Source organism: Nicrophorus vespilloides, unplaced genomic scaffold (genome assembly GCF_001412225.1).
Source record: "Nicrophorus vespilloides isolate i.1.1-1 unplaced genomic scaffold, Nicve_v1.0, whole genome shotgun sequence".
Classification (NCBI taxonomy): domain Eukaryota; kingdom Metazoa; phylum Arthropoda; class Insecta; order Coleoptera; family Silphidae; genus Nicrophorus; species Nicrophorus vespilloides.
Window position 1 is genome coordinate 73,556 of NW_017099111.1, and position 21,459 is coordinate 95,014.

A 21,459-nucleotide genomic window follows, 5' to 3' on the forward strand; every position below is an offset into this window, starting at 1 on the left:
AATAATAGTATTATTTTTTTATTACAATAATAATAATAATTATTTAATAACTATGGTCCATGTTATCGTAATATATATATATTTTATATATAGTTTTTTTTTTTTGAAAATGATTTTCTTTTTATAATTATATTTTACAGCAAATATTTACAAAGGTAAAGAGTTATTGAGAAATAGATAGAAAGAGGGGAGGGCAGGGGTTTAATAGAGAGAAAGATAGAGATAGTTAAGAGATAGAGAGAGCCACATTGCATTTGTGTTCCAAAATGTTTAACCATCAAACGATTCCGTTTGTTTTCATATAATAATCATGATTTCCCATTTATTTTTCCTTCTTCCTTTTTTTATACAATTTACGTATTAATTAATTTAATTATAATATCGTTTATTTACTTTTTTGTTGTTTTCTTCATCAAAATTATCAACTAGTACTCATTAGTAACATCATTACGCAATAAAGGGTGGACACTGTACAACATCAAAATTTGTTATACAATAGCAATATTAATCGTTCGGATTTTAGGAGTAATTTATTGAACTATCAAAGCTTTCATTACAATGTTTTTTTTATTTTGAAAAATAAGTGATTATATAGTTTTTTAGAGCTACGTTTATATGGTATTAAATCTACGGATGAATCTACCTTGAATTGAAGCAATCGCTGCCAACTGATTGGTTCAATCGCACTAACGTTAATTTAATTATTAATTAAATAAGAATCGGGAATGTCCAGAAGAAAGATTTCAGTGTCCACCCTGTATATAATAATTTAAATTACACTTCAATTTTTGGTCGTTTAATTATTTCTTTAACTCTGTTATGATTTTTTTTTATTCGTTATTTGTAATTGTTTTGTCTAGCATATTCTTTGGTAAATTAAATTTATTTTGTACGTTTCATCAAATTCTGCACGAAAAGTAAACGCGATATACAAAACTGAAAGAACGACGATGAGATTTACAATTGAAAGCTCAGTCGAATATATGAAATTGTTTAGTTGATCTTCTCTGTCTATTTGCCGCGATGAATAACAAATCTTCTTCGATATTCTTCTCTTATTTTTGTTTGATTTCTTAATTATTATGATGAAAACGAGAAGAAAATTAATTATTGATTAATAATATTAATATAGACAAAAAAATAGAAATGAAAACGATGTTGTAGCTCTCTACAAATTGTACAAATGTTTCTCTGCATCCACCGATTTATTAATATTGTCAGTAAAATCCTTAAATGCTTAAAATGGTCATATATAATTTACATGATTTTATACAAATGGCTTGATTCATTTCATTCCTTAGTACATTTTAACAAAGAGGAACAAATCAAACGAAACTAAATAACAACTCCACTCTAGTGGTTGAGAAATTATAAAGTACACCAAATTTTCATATTAGGAAATAATGTTTAATTTACATGTTGTTATTATTATTATTCAATTTATAATAATTATTTATATTTTTTTTTGTTGTTTGAGACAAATCTATGAAACATTTCATATGTTTGTTCTTTTTTTTGTCCATTTATTTATTTATATATTTTTTTTTGTTTTTTTTTCTTGTTTATTAAATTTTCGGCACAATTAGCACAACACAGACGACACAAATACACACTGTACTTAAATATCACAGTGAAGAATTTAAAATATTTAATTATGTATATAATTATTTTTTTTATTTATTTATTTTTTGTTATGTATATATAATATATATAGAATGTATATATTTAAAATATTTTGTCGAAGCAAAAAAATCAGTTGTAAGGCTTTGTTTATTCATAACATTCATCATTTTCCTCTTGCCGTTTTAATTATGCAATCAATATTTTATATATATAAATTTATGTTTTTTTTCCGAACGGGAAATTGCATTACCAACATGACCATAGATAGTGTTGTTATGTGCATAATATACATGTTCTTTTTTATTATATTTATATGCTTGGAGTTTTTGGTTGATGTTGTTATTGTTGTTATATTTCTCATTTCCGGTTTAACGTGTGTATGTGTATGTGTGAAACTTATTCTCTCCCATGCATAAAAAAATATCTATGATATTTATTACTTCACCATTTTTTTATACCTTAAACTACTTTGAATCACATTTTTTAAGTACAAATACATGAGAGACTTTTTTTGTTTTATTATATTATTATTTATATATATATATACCATTTTGCCAACTCAACAGAAAAAAACCTTTTCATTTCCGAATTATTGCATATTTTTTTAATATATATTATATTGTATATATATATCCACTTAATTGTTCATATCTTGTTCTTATTTTCTCGTATTCTCTATATAAACTGGTGAAAGGAGGCACATTAAATATTAAATCTGTCCAGTGGTTATCTTCTTCTGTTATTATTATTTTCTCTTCTTCAGTCAGTTTTGAAAGGACGGCCCATTTGTTTTCTTCACGTTTAAGAGTTCCTCTTGCACTTGATAAATGGGGATATTGAACACAGATTTAATTTCTTGCAGGATTCCTAAGCGGGTGTTACTGGTTTGGCAAAGGGTTTTCCTGCCGTATGTCCGATTTCAGCTTCACGAATTCCTTGGCCACCTCGTCGTTGGACCTCTGGGACAGGATCCGCAGGATTGTCCATCCCGTCTCGTCCATCTGGATTCTCTTTCCCAGCAACAACCAGCAAGCGCACGAGCCCTAAGGGAATACAAGAGCTTTAACATGAACCGAACTTGTAATCCTGTTACAGCCTTACCCTATCAACGATGTCCTTCAATTGCATAACAGCAACTCCCACTAGGCGGTCCTCGCGGGCAAAACAATAGTCCTTAACGCAAATGTGCAACTCGTAGAATTCCAACTGCTCTTCATTACCGATCGTGCTACAAAAAAATAATTGAAAATTACAAGTAATCCTTGTTATCGATGTTAATTTTCAGATAAACTCACAAGTGGAAGGTCACGTTGTACTTGGGTGACCAATTGTTCGAATTTGATTTCGTCGCGTGTTTCCTTTTCTTGTCGGAAAGGTGAGGTCCGATCAGGTTCACTTCGACGAATGGTCGGAACATGCCAGAAACTACAGTCCACTTCAAATCGTTGGCAGCCACAACTATGAATAATAGCACGGTTAGTTAAAATCATCCTACAACTATAACTATCTGTAAATACCTTTCACGGTGACTTTGTGCTCTCCAGTTCCAGGATGCGTGAAGAGGTCAACTTGTATCGAGACCTCGCCGACGCTACCTTCCTGTCCTTCAACGGATTCTGCAAATTGTCCCGCAAACCTCAAATTAGTCGATATCAAGATATGCAATTATTATATATGTTTTAGTTTTGGTAAAGTTGTCTATTTATTATTTACAAGCTGAAATTGAAACTAGCATGCCCAAAAATCATCAATTATATTAGTTGTGGGTATAAAATCCGCATGCAATGAATAAACCTGGAATAAAATCAGTTAAACCACGAACCCTTGTATAAATGTAAAAATATTATATGTCAGTGACAAAAATAAATAAAATATGTATTTGAACATATAATATTTGATTAGTTAAAGCATGCATTAAATTCAAACCATAATATTAGTCTACGTTTCAAAAGTAACAGAACAAAACCTATGACCTTCCATTGATAAACTATGGTACTATTTTATATATTATGGGATGTCAGATTACGCTTATAGTTAACTAACTAACTATATTATCATTGGAAGGTTTAGTAATAAATAAACTAAAATAAACGGAAATAAATAATTGTCGTGTAATTTGTTATAAGTGTTTAGACAGAGTATGACGAATTATTTATCCCAGCGATAAAAACTATAGTTTATGCTGGAGCAAATTCAAGCGGGATCCGAACAAAACAAAAATCTCTTCAAGTTCTGTTGAATTTGCTCGGCGTTGGAAAACTGTGAACGTGTTTAAAAACTAAGACTAGCTTCTTGATCAACGTATGTAGTATATAGCCAAACAAAATGTGGTGGTGCCAATTAACGAATTCTAATAAAAATAAATTTAGCGGCGATTGTTTTTTTTTTCTGATAAACAAATCATCGATTCTTCGGTGATTCATTTTTGATTTGATCTGGCAAATATATATATTTATAAAGATATGAACTGATTTTGGTTGATGGTGAAATTCAAAATTTGATATTGCGAGTATCTGCAACAGTTCTTTTGCTTTTTGGCTACCTTGACGACCCTCGCTCTCTCTCCGTTTGCGCGCCTTTAGCGGCTCCTCGAGCGCTTCTAATCCCGTTTCAGTCTCATCATCGTCGCGTATCGAGATTTGCCGTTGCAGGTAAGTCTCTTTATTGTTTAGCGGCACTTAACGTGGAGGAAAATAAAAACATCAAACACACATCGAAAAAGAGAATAAACCCCAAAAGAGTTTGGGAATAAAAGAAGAAAGACACAGGAAGGTTTATTGCGTAATTTAGAAAAACAGGACTGACCTTCGTTAACTTGGGTGGTTACAAACGTCTTGATGAGGGTGTCCGTGGTTTGCGTGTACAGGGACAAAGCGTAGCGTAGGCTTTGCAGTTCCGCGCTTTTGTCTAGGAACGTCTTCTTCAGACCGTTGCCTCCGGCGTGGAAGTACTGTTTGATGGTATCCAAAGCTACGTCCAAAACGGCGCACTGCTTCGGACTCAAGTTCTTTTCGACTTCCTTGGATATGTCCATGACTCCGCTCAATGCGTTCTTAACATCCTGTTTACCCGACATATGGTTGCGCAACAGACGCGACATATCCTCGATTTTTGTATTGGCAGCTAAATTTTTCGCATTGTCCGTCAAGCTCTTAAACATCATCTAAAATAAAACAATAATTATAATCAAATAATTAGCATTAGAGAAGGTTGCCAAATTTAGACCGGCGCCTAGGTTGAACCAGTATCTTAATTTGAAATGTATACAGAATTTACTATGGAACCTCGCTTAACGAACATAATCCGTTTCAAATTTTCCGGATTTTTACTCGTATAGTGTAACAATTTTCCACATATAAATTAATTTAATATACGATAATGCTTTCCATTTTACGAATCATTTTTCTTACCATTTATTTTGCTCGTTTAGCGAAATATTCGTTACGCGAGGTGCTCGTTAAGCGAGGTTCCACTGTAGTAACTATGACATCAGTTATTATATATCGTCACTTTGTTGGATTGGTCTAGTTGCAGGAAAAGTCTAGATGTCAGTTGTATTAACAATAACAATGAATATAAATAAGAGATTTTGAATGTTAAACTCCACTGCATTTTCTATTACTTAAAATATTTCCCATTGAAAATAACAATAAAGTGGTCTATGTTCGGCAACTCTGAAATACCCCATAATCCCATATTATATATTTACAGTTTTATCTGTCATTGGTGGTAACACGACTGTCTTCTCTAAGATCCTCATTACAATTTTCCAAAGTTCTTTCAGCAATCGTTTCAGTACAGTTTTCTCGCAAGATTGGGCGTACAGCGACAGCGAACCATCCAATAAGTCCATTAAAGGTCTTAAGACTTCATCCGCTTCCACCGCAACAGCATTTCTTTGAGCGGGTTGATTCAAAGTTCCCGGTTGTCCTCCTCCTTTTATTGCCAATAACAAGTCTCCTAATTCCTTTACGCTAGCCGTTATTCTTGGCTCAAGACTAAAATAGAGGGTACATGGAGAAAAAAACTTTTTTTTCGCGTAAATTAATTATCTCATTACCTGATTGCGAATTGTGTAGCTAAGTCATCTAAAGCCCCGTTCAGATTTTGTTGGAGCTCGTTTAAAATATTGGCCGCATCTTGTTCCAGCTTCTCACCTCCCATAGATTCAAACATCTTTTCCAATTGCACTCGGAGTTGTTGAATGTTATTCATCAAAATGCAAGCCTAAATATGTTTATGTTTAGAAGTGATTATTTAGATCTGAAGATATACTTACAAGTTTTTCTTCTTTTAAGTGTTCGGCGAAATCCTTTTTCACAATATCGGCGTAAGCAATGAGAACTTTAACAATGGTCTTGGCGAATCTCTTCATGTACCGTTTCCATATTTCAGGATCCGGGCATTCTAACTTAGATACAACATCGAAGCATTGCGTAAGCTGCGTGAATACATCGACCACGGAGTTGGAGAAGAGGACGTGCTCGCTGCTCTTTTGGAACTGTTTCCGGAACATTTTGTTTAGAATTGTTACGTGCCATTAATCTTGCGAGATTGAAATCACTTACCCCATCTTTTTTGTCTCGGTTGAAGGCACCGTGTAGATATTCTAATGAGACGTCATCGTTCTCGTTCAGCCACTGCATGACAAATGGTTCGAACCATGCAGGATAATCGGGTACAGCCCCTTTGTACGGAGGCACGTCCTTAACGTATTTAGTGTGTAACCATTTGACTTTGAAATGGAGATTCATATATGCTGAAGACTTGCATAATCTGTGTTGCTCGTGCTCTTCCAGTGCGTATTTCATGTCAACGGCGAACAAGCTCCACATCGTCGCCGCAGACAGCTGGAAAGAAGAGTAAAGAAAGGTAAAAAAAATCTGTAGACGATCGGGGATTAATCACCTGTCCGATGTTTAGCTCCTGTGGGAACTGATTTAGAACGGGACCGTAGCTATTCTTGTCTTCTTCAATGACTGAGGCAATCAGCGCGATCAATTTGTGCCAGAAATCGACGCTGTCCAGACGGGGACCGTGATCCTCCGGATCCCGTTTCGGCTCGTTAGGATCGCTCTGGAATTCCCTGTTGAATAGTTCGTAGGTGTTCTCGAAAAGGAACTGATACGTGGAGCGAAGGCAGGCTTTAACGCAATCCTTGACGACGGTGCTAGCACGAGGTGGACTGGACAACTCTTGGACTTTCATCCGGAAGAACGTGATGCTGGTTAACAGATCTACGGTGGACTTCAAATCCATGAGCTTCTCCTGACTGGAGGCGGGGAAATTGTTGCGGTACATCGACAGATCGATGCGCAGCGAATTGTGCAATTGATCGAGCAGCTTCACGAATTTCTCTTTCTACAAAATAATTGACGCAATTAATAGTTTTAGTTTTTTTTGTGTGTAAAACTGGTGATGTAATTACTCCAAAATTGGAAGCGGCGAATCTGTCACTCGCTGATACAGCTGATGAAGCTGTGGTGTGTGCGTAGTAAGCGTTTATATTTGCCAAGAGCATGCTCATCACAGCTGGTACTCCAGGACAAAGGTACTTCGTCGAGAGGCAGTGGAAATGTCTACGAATCCAGTCAATTAGTATCATGTTTATGCATTAGTTACTGGACTTACGTCATAGCTTGGTATATTGATTCTATCCCGTAACGCATGGCGAACTCGTCTACAATTTCTTCGGCAGCTTCATCGAAGTACACTTTCCAAGCATCATCGCCTTTAGCTTGTGGTAGGCTTACTATACCTGCGTTCTGTTCGCAGAGCGAATGGAACAAGTTCTCGTGAAGGCATGTGTACTGAACATGGTAAGGGGCAACCTTCTCCTCGCCTTTAATTTCAACGGAGATATGGAGACGGATAGCACCGGATACGGCAGACTTATCCGTGCGCTTCTCCAAATTGTACCACACATCCATCTCTCCGGATAACGTGCGAACCTAAAACGCAACCATCAATAAAAAAAAACCAAGGACTAAGAAACGCTATTCCTTATACCTCTATGATAGTTTGACCCAGAAAGTCGTCGGATTCTCGCGTCAGTTTTTGCCGCAGCTTGCTCTTCAGATCGTTATCCTCATCCCAGACGCGTACTTTGATGCGATCCGAGGAGTTGTGACACTCGCTGCAAACAACAATCGAAACTTTAGGCATTTTGATCCTTTGTAAAATCTAAAGCCTAAGAAAAAACACGTACAAGTAGAACTTCTCGTCCCAGACTGGGTTCAATTCCTGCGGCATCGTCCTCGTCCTCTTCTTCACTTTACCCACTTGCACCGTCACGTAGGGATCCGAGGTGCCGCTCTTATCCTTCGCGATCAATCCTTGCGCCGATTTCACTGGAAACAGCACACAAATCGGAACGCGATTCCCGGATAATCCGATTTGCCGAATTTATGAGGGCATAAATCAAGTCCCATCATCAAACTCGGAATACATAAAAAATAATAACAACAGCAAAATTCTGACAAGGAACCATACATTGATGACTTGATTTATGCCCCGGGCTTTAACAGCGATTTGTAATAATTTTTGTCGGTCGATACGATAAAAGCGGATTCTAAGTATATTCCATACTCACCAAAAGAGGCTCTACACACAGTAAATTAAATATGAGAAAAGCATGCACATAGAGAGGAGGACGAAGCAACACAGTATGCAACAACACACATGCTTTGCCGAAATCGTGACTGTTTCTTATAATATACAAGACGAAGCGCTAAAAAAACATAAACTGTAGAGACCCAGTTCAAAGCAGCAAGAAAAGCGTTCGTTTTGGTACACAAATCAAATCGAATGAAAATCAAAATCGAAACGAGAGAATAACAAAAAATATAAACGAAACGTGGAAACAAGATGGAAATATATGTAGAGAGAGAGAAAAAAAAAACGTGAGAAGCGCAGCGCGATTTTCCTGCGAAGTTCCTTCGTCGATTACGATCAAAAATAAAAGTAAAATTTAAAATGAAATTAATTAATAAGAAATTAGTTTTTAATGTAAGTGTCGATTGTCGAGAGTAGTGTTTAAAAGTGCGTCGTGTTTATCGTAGAAAAACAAATACAGACGTTCGTAAACCATTTAAAAGAGAAGTATTGATTTATTTCATTAGGTTTATAGTTGTTTTTTTTTGTTGGTTGTTGTTTAATTGGTTTCTCAGGTCAGGTCTGGAGCTACATTCTATGGGCAAAGCCTATTAACGATTACGTGATTTAAACAGATTTAATTGTTCTTCGTTTAGTGGTCTTATTAATTTCGGTACACACAAGCCTTTAATTAAAACCAAAAATTAATTTAAAATAAAATAATTAATCGTCGTTAACAGAAAATAAATTTAAACACCTCAAACGCACTTCGAAACGAACACGAAATTGAATTGAATTTGGGTAATTAGCTCATACCCCGTTTATTTTACCTTCTACGAGGGGTGGAAAGTGTATTTATGTTTTAACAGCGTAAAAGCATTAGCGGTAACGAAAATGTATACATTTTCTGCAATAGTGTTTTCCAAGGGGTGGATAGAGTTGTAGTAATAAATTGCGTGTTCGTTCGGTAAGTGAGCGCGTTATGGATGAAATAAAAGTAAAAATAAATAAAATGAAATACAAAATATTATGTGTTTTTTCTCTTCTTCGTTTCTGAGAACTCGCAGAGTAGCTTTTAGTGCGCAAGCCGAAACGGTTGGTAAGAAGTAATTGAAGAAGAAGTAAGAGAAGTGTAAGTAAAAATGAATCGAAAAAGTAAAACAAAACAAAAGATAGAGATAGAGAGATAGAATAAGATAAAGAAGTGCTTGCGTATGTAGAGTGGCTTTTCAAAAAAAGATCGAAAGAATAAACGATAGAGATATAGAGAAAGATAGAGATAGATGAAAAGAAGTTGTGAACCAAAAATTTTGGGTAATTTTTTGGACTTCAAAAAATAAAGGCACGCGCGTTTCAGGCGTGTTGCTCCTTCGTATCGTTTTTTTTTTTTCATACTTTTTGGAAATCGAATCCATAAAGTTAAAATGAGAATTTTGAAAAGTAAACAATATCTATGTATAGAGAGATAGATTGATCACAAATGGAATCGTGAAGATGTGATAATAATAATAGAGAATAAAAGAGATATCAAATGGATAAGTGGTCGGTAAAAATTCCCCCGATAGAATGCAGCTGGCAATACCTGTGATTGCAATCTTGCACGACCACTTGGATGTGCCTTCGATTGTCATCTCTTCGGCCTGCTCGATTGAATCAATGTGTGTGTCTGGGTCCACTGAAAATGTCGTTCTGCGCGGCAACCGGGAACCGGAAACACAAGAATGAACAAACACCGATAACAAAACTAAAGGAATCAAACGGCAATCATTCAAGGTGAAGTCATGTTCCTCTTAAAGAAAACAATAAAGAGGATAGAAAGATAGAGTAAAAGTACATGAAAGAAAAAAAAAGTTAAAAATCAAACAGAGCTGGTGGACCAAAACAATCGGGATTAGTCGTGGAAGGGAGACGTTCGTCATCGTGGATTCCGGATTATCTTTGTGCGCTATGCGATCTTCAATGAACCTTCAATCTAACATAATATATTAAGATTCGTTTCTAAATGCATATTCTTTAAAAGTAACGAAATCTTTACATATTATTTTTTCTTCGTATTAAGAAATTCAGGATAACAAATCAATTTTAATTTCCTCTTAAATTAACGAAATTATTAAGGAAACACGAATTTTAAATTAAAGGTAATACTAATAAGAATTATATTTTCTTATATAATACAAACCAGGAATTTCCATCATAATATAATGAAAATTCTTTGGTCGAAAGGACTAATAATTTTTTTAATTATTTACACTAAAAATATTGTAAATGATTTTACATTAATCTTAAAGTATTTTCTGATATTTTTTATATGTTATCCTATATAATTTTAATAACATGTAATAGATGGTAATTACATATTATTATAATGCCTCGAGGATGATCCTAAATAATAATCTAATCTACATAATTACTCTTAGATCATAATAGTAAGTATAAATATTTGTCTTAAAATTTAATTGAAAACATTAAAACTCCATCAAAATTGTCATGCTTATGCCTTACTTATAATTCTTTAATGTAATTAGTACATGGAAAATATTATTTTGATGATGTTAATATAATGATTTAGAAGAAAAGTAAATTGTATAAATATTTAACCACCTTTATAAAAGTTTATTTTCATTACTTCAAAAATGAAACTATTTTTGAAGAAAATATTTACTAAAAAATAAGAAAACTCTATCTTTATAAAATTTATGAAGATTGAATGCTACAATGAAATCTTTAATAAAATAAATTGCAAAAATCTCCGTTCAATAGATGAATTTAATAGTGCATTTTAAACGTGTAAAAATATTAATCTGCATCGATTATTATCGCTAGAGTCATAAAACGTAATTGCTTATGTCATATTTCAAACGCAATCTTAAGATATTAATCTCACACGATTTACTCTCAGTAATATAATTACTTATGGGAAATGAAAGATGATATTTATGGCTTAATTTTACTTGAGAGAAAATAAAAACGTATTACATATGTTTTTAAATATTTACTTTATATTAAAAGATATAATTGAATTAATTAATTTGTATTTGCCACCTTAAGAAAGTTATGGGTCTTGATACCAATTAGTTTTACTATTTGAGAGCCCTTAATAATTTTTTGCATGGGCCCACTATTACATTGCGGGGTTTGGTGTTATTGCAGTTTCGCCACTTTTGACGTGCCTTAAATGTTCCATATTATATAAGTTATTATTACAATTTTGTCTTGGATTTTCATTTACGACATTTTTATCATCAAAAAATGTATCGTCAATGTTAAACAATTATGATTAAAGCATTTATATTACATTTTAATTCATGATTTGTTGTATACAAATACAATACAAATTTTGAAAAAGAAGTTATTGTAAATAATTTGTAACTAAAACATTCACAGTGAACTTCAATATGAACATGTTAAAATAAAGTTTTGAATCTACTGAAGTGGGATCACTTTTCTTGTATTGAGTGCACATCGGAATGGAAGTTTAGATGTTTGATAGCGAGTCTAATTGATGAACTCGTGTGTTCTGAATTCAATTGATCCCGCCACCCCCGGCTTTCCTATACCTGTTACGTGATCCAATAAAGCGTCCATTTAAAACTACTAACTAAATCAATGTGCATCGTAAGTTAAGCAACTTGTAAAGCAGACCACTCGCAATCAGCTAAATTGATTACACATCGATCGCACCACGATATTGTTATTATTATCATCACATTGCATGATCATTATGAAAGGCTTCAATCGAGATTGCACAGCTCAGCACACACAAATATGTATTGATTTCCGGTGGAAGGGAAACGGGAAACAGCGATAGAATGATACGTATTTGTCACAACATAAATGTATAGAAAAAAAAGAAGAAATAAACGAACGGAAAAACAAATTGTAGCAGAAAGCATAAATATGTAAAAAGAGAGAAAATAAAAGAATTATATAGAACAGAACATTCAACATTCATTTCATGGACCTGAAATTTTTGTTTACAGACATTTACCATGTATGCCAAAACTGTACCAACTTTACTCAACCTGTTTAAAATTGATTTTTTTTTCTCTTAAATATATTAAATGTTGGTTAGAGTGGATACAATGTTGGTAATACAGAGTCCAGCACCTAAAATACACCGAACAGCACATAATCAGTCAAAGAAATCAAGAAAAAATGGATCTGTACAAGAGGTGAAAAATAATAATGAGGGAAATGGAAGAGGGAATGTAACATTAATACACAACGTTTCCTTGCACAAAAGTCGACATCGACCCTAAAAAAATGTACACAGAATGTCTGCTTTCATTTTTTTTGTTGTTGTAAATAAAATTGCACCGGCTGCACTGGCGGACAAACCTGTGATGGCTATTTTAGCTGACCACTTGGAAGTGCCATCAAGGACAGATTGTTTCACCGCTTTCATATGACCAGCATGGCTCTTGTCCTCCACGCTGAATACGTCCCTGTATGTTTTCAATCAATATTAAATAAGATCAAACAGTTAGAGCTGCACGAGTTTTGATAAAGATAAGATACAAAGTTTAGAAAAGAAAAATAAAATAAATATATAAAAAGAATATATACGCATAAGTCAAGTAGAGTATAAATCATGATTAGATTTGAGTTTGGATGTGCTCTTTTTCAGTTGTATGCCATACCTTATCAGCTCGAAGATTTCGGGTTTCTCACGTTCGCGTTGCTTCATCCTATCCTTCATGGCTGTGATGATGCTATTGGCTTTATCCTCGGCGCCGTGCTTCGAACTCTTCTCGGCAGCTCCTGAAATTCGAATCTGATTATGATTTCATTCCTTACATTTGTTCCTCTGTTGAAATGCACGTACTTCTTAATACGTTTAACTTCAAAACTAAATTAAGAAGAAAAATAAATGTTGCAAAATCTTCATTTGCTCTCTTACTGAAATAAATATCAGTTAAGAAAATAAAATGTTTTAATTTTATAGAAAAATAATGCAGCAGGAAAATTTACTATAATTATATTTAAACAAATGTAAATAACATTTTGAAAAATGTAGTAACCTTTTTTATTTGTATTTAAAAAAAATAATGTTCAGGATTAGTTTTGCGCATATTGTCAATTTTTGTGAGTTATCAGAGTTAGTTTACTGGACAATGAAGTTTATGAAATTAATTGAATGTATCAATCAATTATTATTTTTATTCGCTTTTTTTTTTAATAAAATCATCATTTCATATTTAAAATATATGAAGGAACAATCCATTACATATAAAAGTTAATTTACTAATAAAGATTTGTAAAGAAATATATCAATATAAATATGTTTGAAACTTAATTTCAAAATTTCAGAAAAAACTATTTGTAATTTCTATATTGAACATTAGTTTATGTTCATCCAATATTTTAATCCGATGTACTGTATATTAAAAAGCAATTATGACATAAATTAATTAACATTGTGAAGAGACAAAACGTAAAGTAATTAGGTAATAATTTGTACAAATATATTAAGTTAATTGAAATTCTTGTTTTGTTTAAATGAAATGGAGTTATATTGTGTTAGGTGAAATGTTGTGAAAACATAAAGATATTTGGTAAATGTTAGTTAGAAGTGGATGGAATTAGATACCGAGGGTGAAATTAGTTCGAGGGAATGGAAACCGAACCCAATCGATCCGAGATTCAGGAGGAAGGCTCATTATTATTCAATTGTACTACTGACTCCCACCGTAATGGAAGAATGTAATATTGTGTTTGAGGGTATATGTGTGTGTGTTCGTTGCGTAATAGAAATCGGATCGGAGCCGATATATCGATCGTAAACTTACTTTGCAAGCAATCGGCGTTGAGGAGGTCCTTGCACTTCTCGTGACACTTGACCCCGCACTCGGTGCAACGCACCCCCTGCCTGGCGATACCCCAGAGGAGTCCTTCGCACTCGTAACAGTAGGTCGGAGAGGTGGCCGTCCATAAAATGAAATTGTGTGGGGTCGTGCTACTTATTGGATAGATGAGAGCCTGCAGAGTCTTCTTGTAGACGTGCATCTTCTACAAAAGAGAAGCGGCCGAACGCATTGGCGACACCAACCGATTAAAGAGAAGCAAAACGTAAACAAGACAAAACGAAACGTAAAATAAAAACGTATAAAATAGAAAGTAACAAAAAGTGTCAAATAATAAGAAAAATAAAACCTAATTATCTAAACCTTAGAGGAGAAAACAGTAACGAACGTTCCCAAAAGAATAATACCAAAAAACAAAACAATAAATGCGCACTATGTCTGGTCCACTAAGTTAACAAAAGCCATACAATCAAGAAAGAACAGTAAACAGCGAAAAAAAGTAATGCACTTTCCACGCAGACCAAAATATTTATTAAATATATATATATTACACAACAATCAAACAACCATCATCAGCTAAAACAATCAAAATGCAGACACACACACATACATAAAAGATTACATAAAAGAATAAACTAACAAAAAAAGTAATCAACGTATTTCTGCATTACTTTTGATGCTGCTCGCTCTTTCTTTCTTGATCTCCACAGACATTTCAATAACTCGAGAAACGTCTTTAACCAAAACTTCAAAGCCCGTATACTCTTTAACATACGTTCATTACTTTCTTCCCTATCGCTTTTTCTATAAATTAATTAGTTCAAAAAAAATTAATGAATTAAAACATTCCCATTGTGCCAAAAAAAGTATATAAAAAAAACTAAATCCGCTCCTCCCTAGAAGAGGAGCTGAGTATTATTCGAGTTGTAAGTATTCGGAAAATTGAACAAACAAACGTAACGAAAATTAAACAGGAAAGTATAATATAAACAGTGTGTGGGCGGTGATTTATCAAGAAAATTTGATAAATAGTTGCATTTACATATATATATTTAGAGAATTCTTCAAAAAATATTATTTTTGAAAAAAAATAAATGTAATTTCAAAATAAAAATTTTATAGGAAATAAAAATTACAACAATTTCCGAAGCCAGTTTATGTTCAATTTTTTTTTAGTATTAACAATAACAGAAGCATTAAATTTTCTACGCGCAAACAAACCTCACTATTTCATAGTCGTAACTCAAACACAAAACTCAATGCAAGTAGCAATGCAGTAAACAGAAAATAAATAAATAACTAAAATTTGTATTATGTAAGTGTTCGATTCAACAGCGTTATATATATATATATTACATGTGTTCTTATCGGGCGGCGTTTTTCAAAAAAAAAATCTTACCACTTTTCATATTCGCTATTCAATATATTATATAATAGTAATACAATAATAAAACAGTTTATCATATAATTATTGTTTGGATTTTTTAACAAAACTATATTAATTGTAGTAATTATAAATGGTATTTTGTAAAGAAAACCATCATTATAATAATTATTTTATTGATATGTTTAGATCATGGTAGTAAACAATTATTGTAATTATAATCTACTTATAGCACTTTTTCGTCCCTAAATTAGTGTTATTTGTTTGGTGCCAGGTGTAGGTTAGTAAATTATATGTCATTAAATGTGTACTATTTTTGTATCCTTATTTAGCTCAATGAAACATAAAATATTATTATTCTTATGTAATTACATAATTTATAAAAAAAAAATAATTTATTTTATGCAATAGCAGAATATGGTTGTGTAAGACTTGAGCATAATCCAAAGATAATACTAAAATATTGAAAAGAAAATACACTATACCTCGCATAGTCCGAATAATGGATTCAGGAATGTTTGAAACCGGACTAAAATTTAAATTTACTTTATTTTGAAATTTATAAATTGGACTATAGTGAATCCGGACTGACCGAACCCTATGTGAGATATAGTTATATAATGATGATTTTCAATACGTTTTCATTTATTGAAAATATGAGTTAATGCATTTTTTATACTTGGGGTACATATATATGCTAGACTCTTTTCTCGTATTTTAGGGTTGCTCGTTTGTAAGCAAATCTCGCAGAACTTATGTCATATCTCCAACTCCTATCTGACTATCTACTTACTATGCGTCCCTTCTTCTGTATGCTCACTACAAATTTCATTACTTAACCTTATGACTATCCCAACATTTTACCCTTGACACTGAATATTTATTTCAATGGATTCTATCCATTTTAGACTTCAATAAAACACTTATTTTCTATATTAATATCTAAAATGTCAATAAATTTAATATACCTATTCGTCCAAATAACATTTATGCATTTATATTTTGAATGCACTTTATTTTATAGAAATGCACATATATAGTGCAACGGTTGAAGTATACTGTCATACCTCGATTAACGAATATAATGCATTTTACAAAATTAGTTCCTTCGTTTTCAGAAGAAAAAATATTTTTGCCAGAATCAATTTATTAAAATAGTCCATAGAAAAGCTTTGCTATCAGATGTAAGACTTATTAATATTAATTTTTGGTCAATCCTAATTTTATTAGTAAGTTTACGTTAAATGAAAAAAAGTATACTTATTGGAGAGATATTATATAGAAAGTAAAAAACAAGTATATTAAACGGAAATTGATAAATTTATATACTTTATTTCTAACCGATTATATTCGATTCATATTCCAGTTCACCGATTATTAGGTCTTTCAGGTTTTTGTGTCCATTCAGAGTCGCGTTATCTGCGAATAGCAAGCGATTTAACCTTTAACCTTTCTATATAAAAACAAATATAATGTATTTATTCAGTCGAGCTAAAAGACAATCAACATCGATTAAATTAACAATGAAATATCATATTCACTGTTGAACTGAATTTATTTTCTGTCTATTCATTATTTTGTTCGTTTAATTGCAATTACTGACGTTATGAATATTTCTTTTGAAAAATATATTTTTAAATGTATAATGTATGTTTTAAATGTATAAAATAATTGCATTTATCAATTTTACGTTTCAATTCTACATGTAATAGCTTGATTTTTTTTTTTGAAAAGTATATTTTTAAAACAAATGTATAAAATAATTGCATTTATCAATTTTATATGCGTTTCAATTCTACATGTAACAGAGTTTGATGTAGAAAATTTCATGAATTTTTAAATTAAAATAACAGATTTAGTTTTTGATAGGATATTTGACAATTTCAACAGAAGATTTTACGACATTTTTAAATTTGTATTTAAGTTGTGATAATTTCACAATAATTTTATGAAAAGTATATTTTGTCACAAATATATAAAATAGTTGTATTTATTAAATGCTTGATATAGAAAATTTCATACCTAAGTATGTATGTTATTAATTATTTATTTGTAAGTGGAATTTGTTTCTTCTCGTAAGTATAATTAATATTCATTATCTCAAATATTTTAATAAAGTATTTGAATTAATTTAACCATTTGATAGTGCATTGTACCACCTTTTTAACATGCTTAGTTGGGCGGTGGTACGTGCATTGTTCCACCCTTTTAAACTTGCCAAGCTGGGCGGTGGAACGTGCATTGTTCTACTTTTGTAATTGTATCTTAATTTTCTAGAAAATTATTTTAGTTTTTAATATTGTATTAGGTTTTATTTTGTAAGTTTTTATTATTATTATTGCAATAAATGTTATTATTATATTATTAGTATTATTATAATTTAGTATAAAAAAATATTTTTATTACGTTGACTAAATAGAAGATGTGATGAATAATTTCAAAGATATTTGTTCGTAAATGTGTAATGCAACTTCAGTAACTTCTGACATGAATCAAATAAAAAAAAATGTAGAGTTCTTGTTTCCAAGTGGATTCATTATTGAAGATGCAATTTGTAAAACTAAATATAATTGAATTAGCGATACGGTAAGTGTCGGAAAACTAGTTTTAGAAATCCAGTCAGGGATGCGACGTGAAACATTTAACGAGGGCGCAAATTACCAGCGAAATATTTAATTGTGCCGCCCCCAATTCGGGCCGCTTCAATAGTTTAAAACCCGGGGTCGTTGACAGCAACATCCGAGAGGCGGCAATTATAAAAGATAAAAGAATAAAACTGCCCTTTAACTCACAACCCCTTAAATTTATTGAAAAATACCACCCAATAATGTTCGTGTTTGAGTTCGCGTCAAGTTTGCGAATGTTTATGTTGAAATTGTGTGTATTTTGCACTAAAGCTGATTATATAATATTAGATATCAAAAATAAAATATGTTCTAGAAAAATCAAAAAGTTCAAGTGTGATGATTATATCTATCAAAATATCTTGCCTTCTTTGAAACGAAAATAAAATCTAGTCATCTAATTGTAGATTGTAAAAAAATCAAAAAAAAAAAACAAAAAAATTTAAAAAAAAATAATAAAGTCTATAAATAAACCTTTTCTGCTTTTGGTATTTATTTATATGTTATATTAAAAAAAATAAACTACGGTTCTGTCAAGCTCTACGCCTTAATTTTGTCTTGAATTCTTTTGTAATTGTTTTTACCCTTACCAATGCAAGCTGTAAAGTATTATATCAATAAATAATGGTATTCCAATAAATCGTCGTTGATAATGTTTCTTAATAATATTATTACTATAAATATTTTGCAAATTAATCGTCGTGAAATTAAGTCGCTAAACGAATCAATGCGTCATCATCATCATCGAAATTCACGTAATTTAATGCAATTGTTTCCTTCCGTTTCCGAAGGACGAAAAGCCCAATTTACACTATAATAAACGGACGCACCCTTGAAATTAGCTTTTATTATCGATGCGGAAAATCGCACGGAAAACACACAAAGAAATAGGGGAGGGACAAAAGTCAAATACATGACGTCGTTTATAGCATTCTATAACATGTTCTATTATATTTTTTTTTTCGTTATCTCTTTGGGGCTTCTTCGTTCATTTCCGCACCAAAAAAAAAGAAGAAGGTAACACGAAACGAGAATGAATTGCTATTTTAGGGCCGGGATGATTGATACATATTAATTTCCTTCGTTTATTTTTTGTTTGCGCCAAGTACACACTACTCACCAATTCTTCATCATTTAGCGTTGCTCTGGGGACTGCTGATGTTAAACCTGCGTTCCTCTTGGTTGCAGCCATAGTCTGAACAAAATTAAACCATTTATTAGCATCACAATTTCATATCGAAAAGACTTTAATTTGAAGAAAAAAAAAGTTATGTAACACAACATAAAATTGGATCTGTAAATTCTTAAAGCCACTAGTAAATTTCAATCTAATAAGTTTCACTAAATCTTATACCCTAAACCTACATTTGCGCAATTTGTATTTGGATTAAAGGATTAGAAATGAAGTTGCGGCAAATGAGACTTGGAGTTACTAATACAAAAAGGCTGATAATTATTTATAACTATTGTTAATCTTAAATGAAAAAAATATACACCAATTAAATCTTATAGTTTTCCACGTTTTTTTTATAGAAATAAATAAGTAAAGTAAGTAAAATTGAACAACTAATTCAGTATAAAAAGGTTTATTGACCTATGAAATCCCTTGAATCTCATGAAACCAACCACAACCGATGAGACAATCATATGCATACAAAAAAATACTATTGAATGCAAAATTACACATGAAGCAAAATCTAATAGTATTCATTACTTATTAAAGAAATAAATAAGTAAAGTATATAAAGAGAACAACTAATTTAGTATAAAAAGATTTATTTTCGTATCGGTACGAGAAATCCTTTGAATCTCATGAGACCAACCACAACTGATGAGACAGAATACATGGGTCGACCAGTCCCATTCTTTTCACTTACCTGTAACTTGGACTATACTTATACTTTGTTCAACATGTGTAAAGTCTTCTATACACGTTTTATCTACTTTCCATAAATCTTTGTAACAACGAATTTTGTCAGAGTTACATTAGTCTAAATCTTGTTTAAAAATGTAATTTTTTAATGGATCTTTCTTTCTAAAAATATATTAATTAATATTTATTTCTTATTTTCATCCTTTCTCAGAAAATATTTATGTCTTTCTTTATATATATTACGTTAAAAGTACATAATCGGTAAATGTATTATTTTACCGTAACATATATACATACAATAAATGTTACTGGATTTAAAAAAGTTTTATATCTATAATTACTTTTAGGTACTTTAAATATTTAAATATCTTGAAATAAATAATGATTTCACATTAAATTTAAACATTTTTTAGAATAATTGAAATTTATTAAAAACCATGGATTAAATATCTTTGTGTATATTTTCGAAACAAAATAAATTATAAGCCTTTTTCAATTCAATGTTTCATTAAACATCGTGGTTTATCGGATTTAGTAAATAAAACATCGATATTAAAAAAAAACAGCAACGATCAAATCCATTAAGCAAATTGCTTTTCTACATCAAAAAATGAAACAAATACAAAATAAATAGTACAATAGTTAAAAATGTGGTGCATTTGTGCAGAGTAGATCTATTCTAAATTATTTCTTTTTTTCCATCCTGCAACGAGGTTGACATACGTATGTATTACGTATGAACACAATTTCCATACATGGACGAGAATGATATTGTGCTCATCCTTCGTGAAGCTCGAAGCTGAAGATTCAATTCGAAACTACCCAAAAATAAAAACTTACCTTTGGATAAACAACTCTAGAAATAAATTTGTTTGAAAGCGTTAGTACTAAAGCATGCAGACGACAACCATGCAAATACAAGTGGTGAGCGTGAGAAAGAAGTAAGAAAAGATGCAGTAGATGAGTAGAAGAAAAAAGTGGTAGACATAGAAAGAAAGTCGAAGAAAGAAGTACGTTCAACGGAAATTGAATTATATAAATGTAATACGTCGAGAAAGGAGATTCTCTGAGGAATATATTTGTTGTGATGTAATCACATTGCAACAAAAACATCTTGAAAGTATAATTATTTTTATTAAAATTTACTCAAATAATTAATTAACTTTAATAATTATTTTAGTATTTAAATAATTTTAATGAATTCAAATCATTTATTGAAAATTAATTATTCATATGAACTGAAAATTTTAAAAACAAAAGTGTAAATTGCAGACGCAGCTGAATGTAAAATTGATTAATGTTGAAAAAAAAAATAATAATTTGCATTTCATAAATTGGTGAACTGTGAAACTGCGCTGCATATTGATTATATTTTGGTTATTATTCCATTATCAAAAATACATTATTCATCTCTTTTTTTTGTAGTTTTCGTAAATCTGGATTTCTAAACTAATATTATTTCATCAATATTAATATTTAATTTTGTCAATCGAAATAAAAATAATGAATATAAAACAAGATTATGGAATAATGAACTGTTCTACTTCAACGTATTTA

At 31.5% G+C, this 21,459-nt stretch overlaps 1 protein-coding gene across 20 annotated transcripts in view; it reads right to left on the minus strand.

Moving 5' to 3' along the window:
• Positions 1-2,231: 2,231 nt before the first annotated feature.
• LOC108564037 (protein unc-13 homolog B) overlaps positions 2,232-21,459 on the minus strand; it is a 259,117-nt gene continuing 239,889 nt past the window's right edge. For 11 of the 20 annotated variants that reach the window (XM_017922922.1, XM_017922923.1, XM_017922920.1 and 8 more), the window contains 20 exons: positions 19,150-19,224; positions 18,620-18,628; positions 14,007-14,226; positions 12,858-12,978; positions 9,800-9,906; positions 7,832-7,973; positions 7,633-7,759; positions 7,255-7,574; positions 7,052-7,202; positions 6,532-6,984; positions 6,192-6,473; positions 5,903-6,124; positions 5,684-5,850; positions 5,333-5,621; positions 4,429-4,786; positions 4,166-4,300; positions 3,141-3,239; positions 2,919-3,081; positions 2,725-2,851; positions 2,232-2,666 (listed from right to left, as the gene is read on the minus strand). In XM_017922922.1, coding sequence (XP_017778411.1) covers positions 2,502-2,666; positions 2,725-2,851; positions 2,919-3,081; positions 3,141-3,239; positions 4,166-4,300; positions 4,429-4,786; positions 5,333-5,621; positions 5,684-5,850; positions 5,903-6,124; positions 6,192-6,473; positions 6,532-6,984; positions 7,052-7,202; positions 7,255-7,574; positions 7,633-7,759; positions 7,832-7,973; positions 9,800-9,906; positions 12,858-12,978; positions 14,007-14,226; positions 18,620-18,628; positions 19,150-19,224 — 3,732 coding nt within the window. In that variant the 3' untranslated portion in view covers positions 2,232-2,501. Of the gene's footprint in view, positions 2,667-2,724; positions 2,852-2,918; positions 3,082-3,140; positions 3,240-4,165; positions 4,301-4,428; positions 4,787-5,332; positions 5,622-5,683; positions 5,851-5,902; positions 6,125-6,191; positions 6,474-6,531; positions 6,985-7,051; positions 7,203-7,254; positions 7,575-7,632; positions 7,760-7,831; positions 7,974-9,799; positions 9,907-12,555; positions 12,663-12,857; positions 12,979-14,006; positions 14,227-18,619; positions 18,629-19,149; positions 19,225-21,459 lie in introns of all 20 variants that reach the window. The other 9 variants (XM_017922913.1, XM_017922911.1, XM_017922918.1 and 6 more) reach the window with 7 other exon arrangements.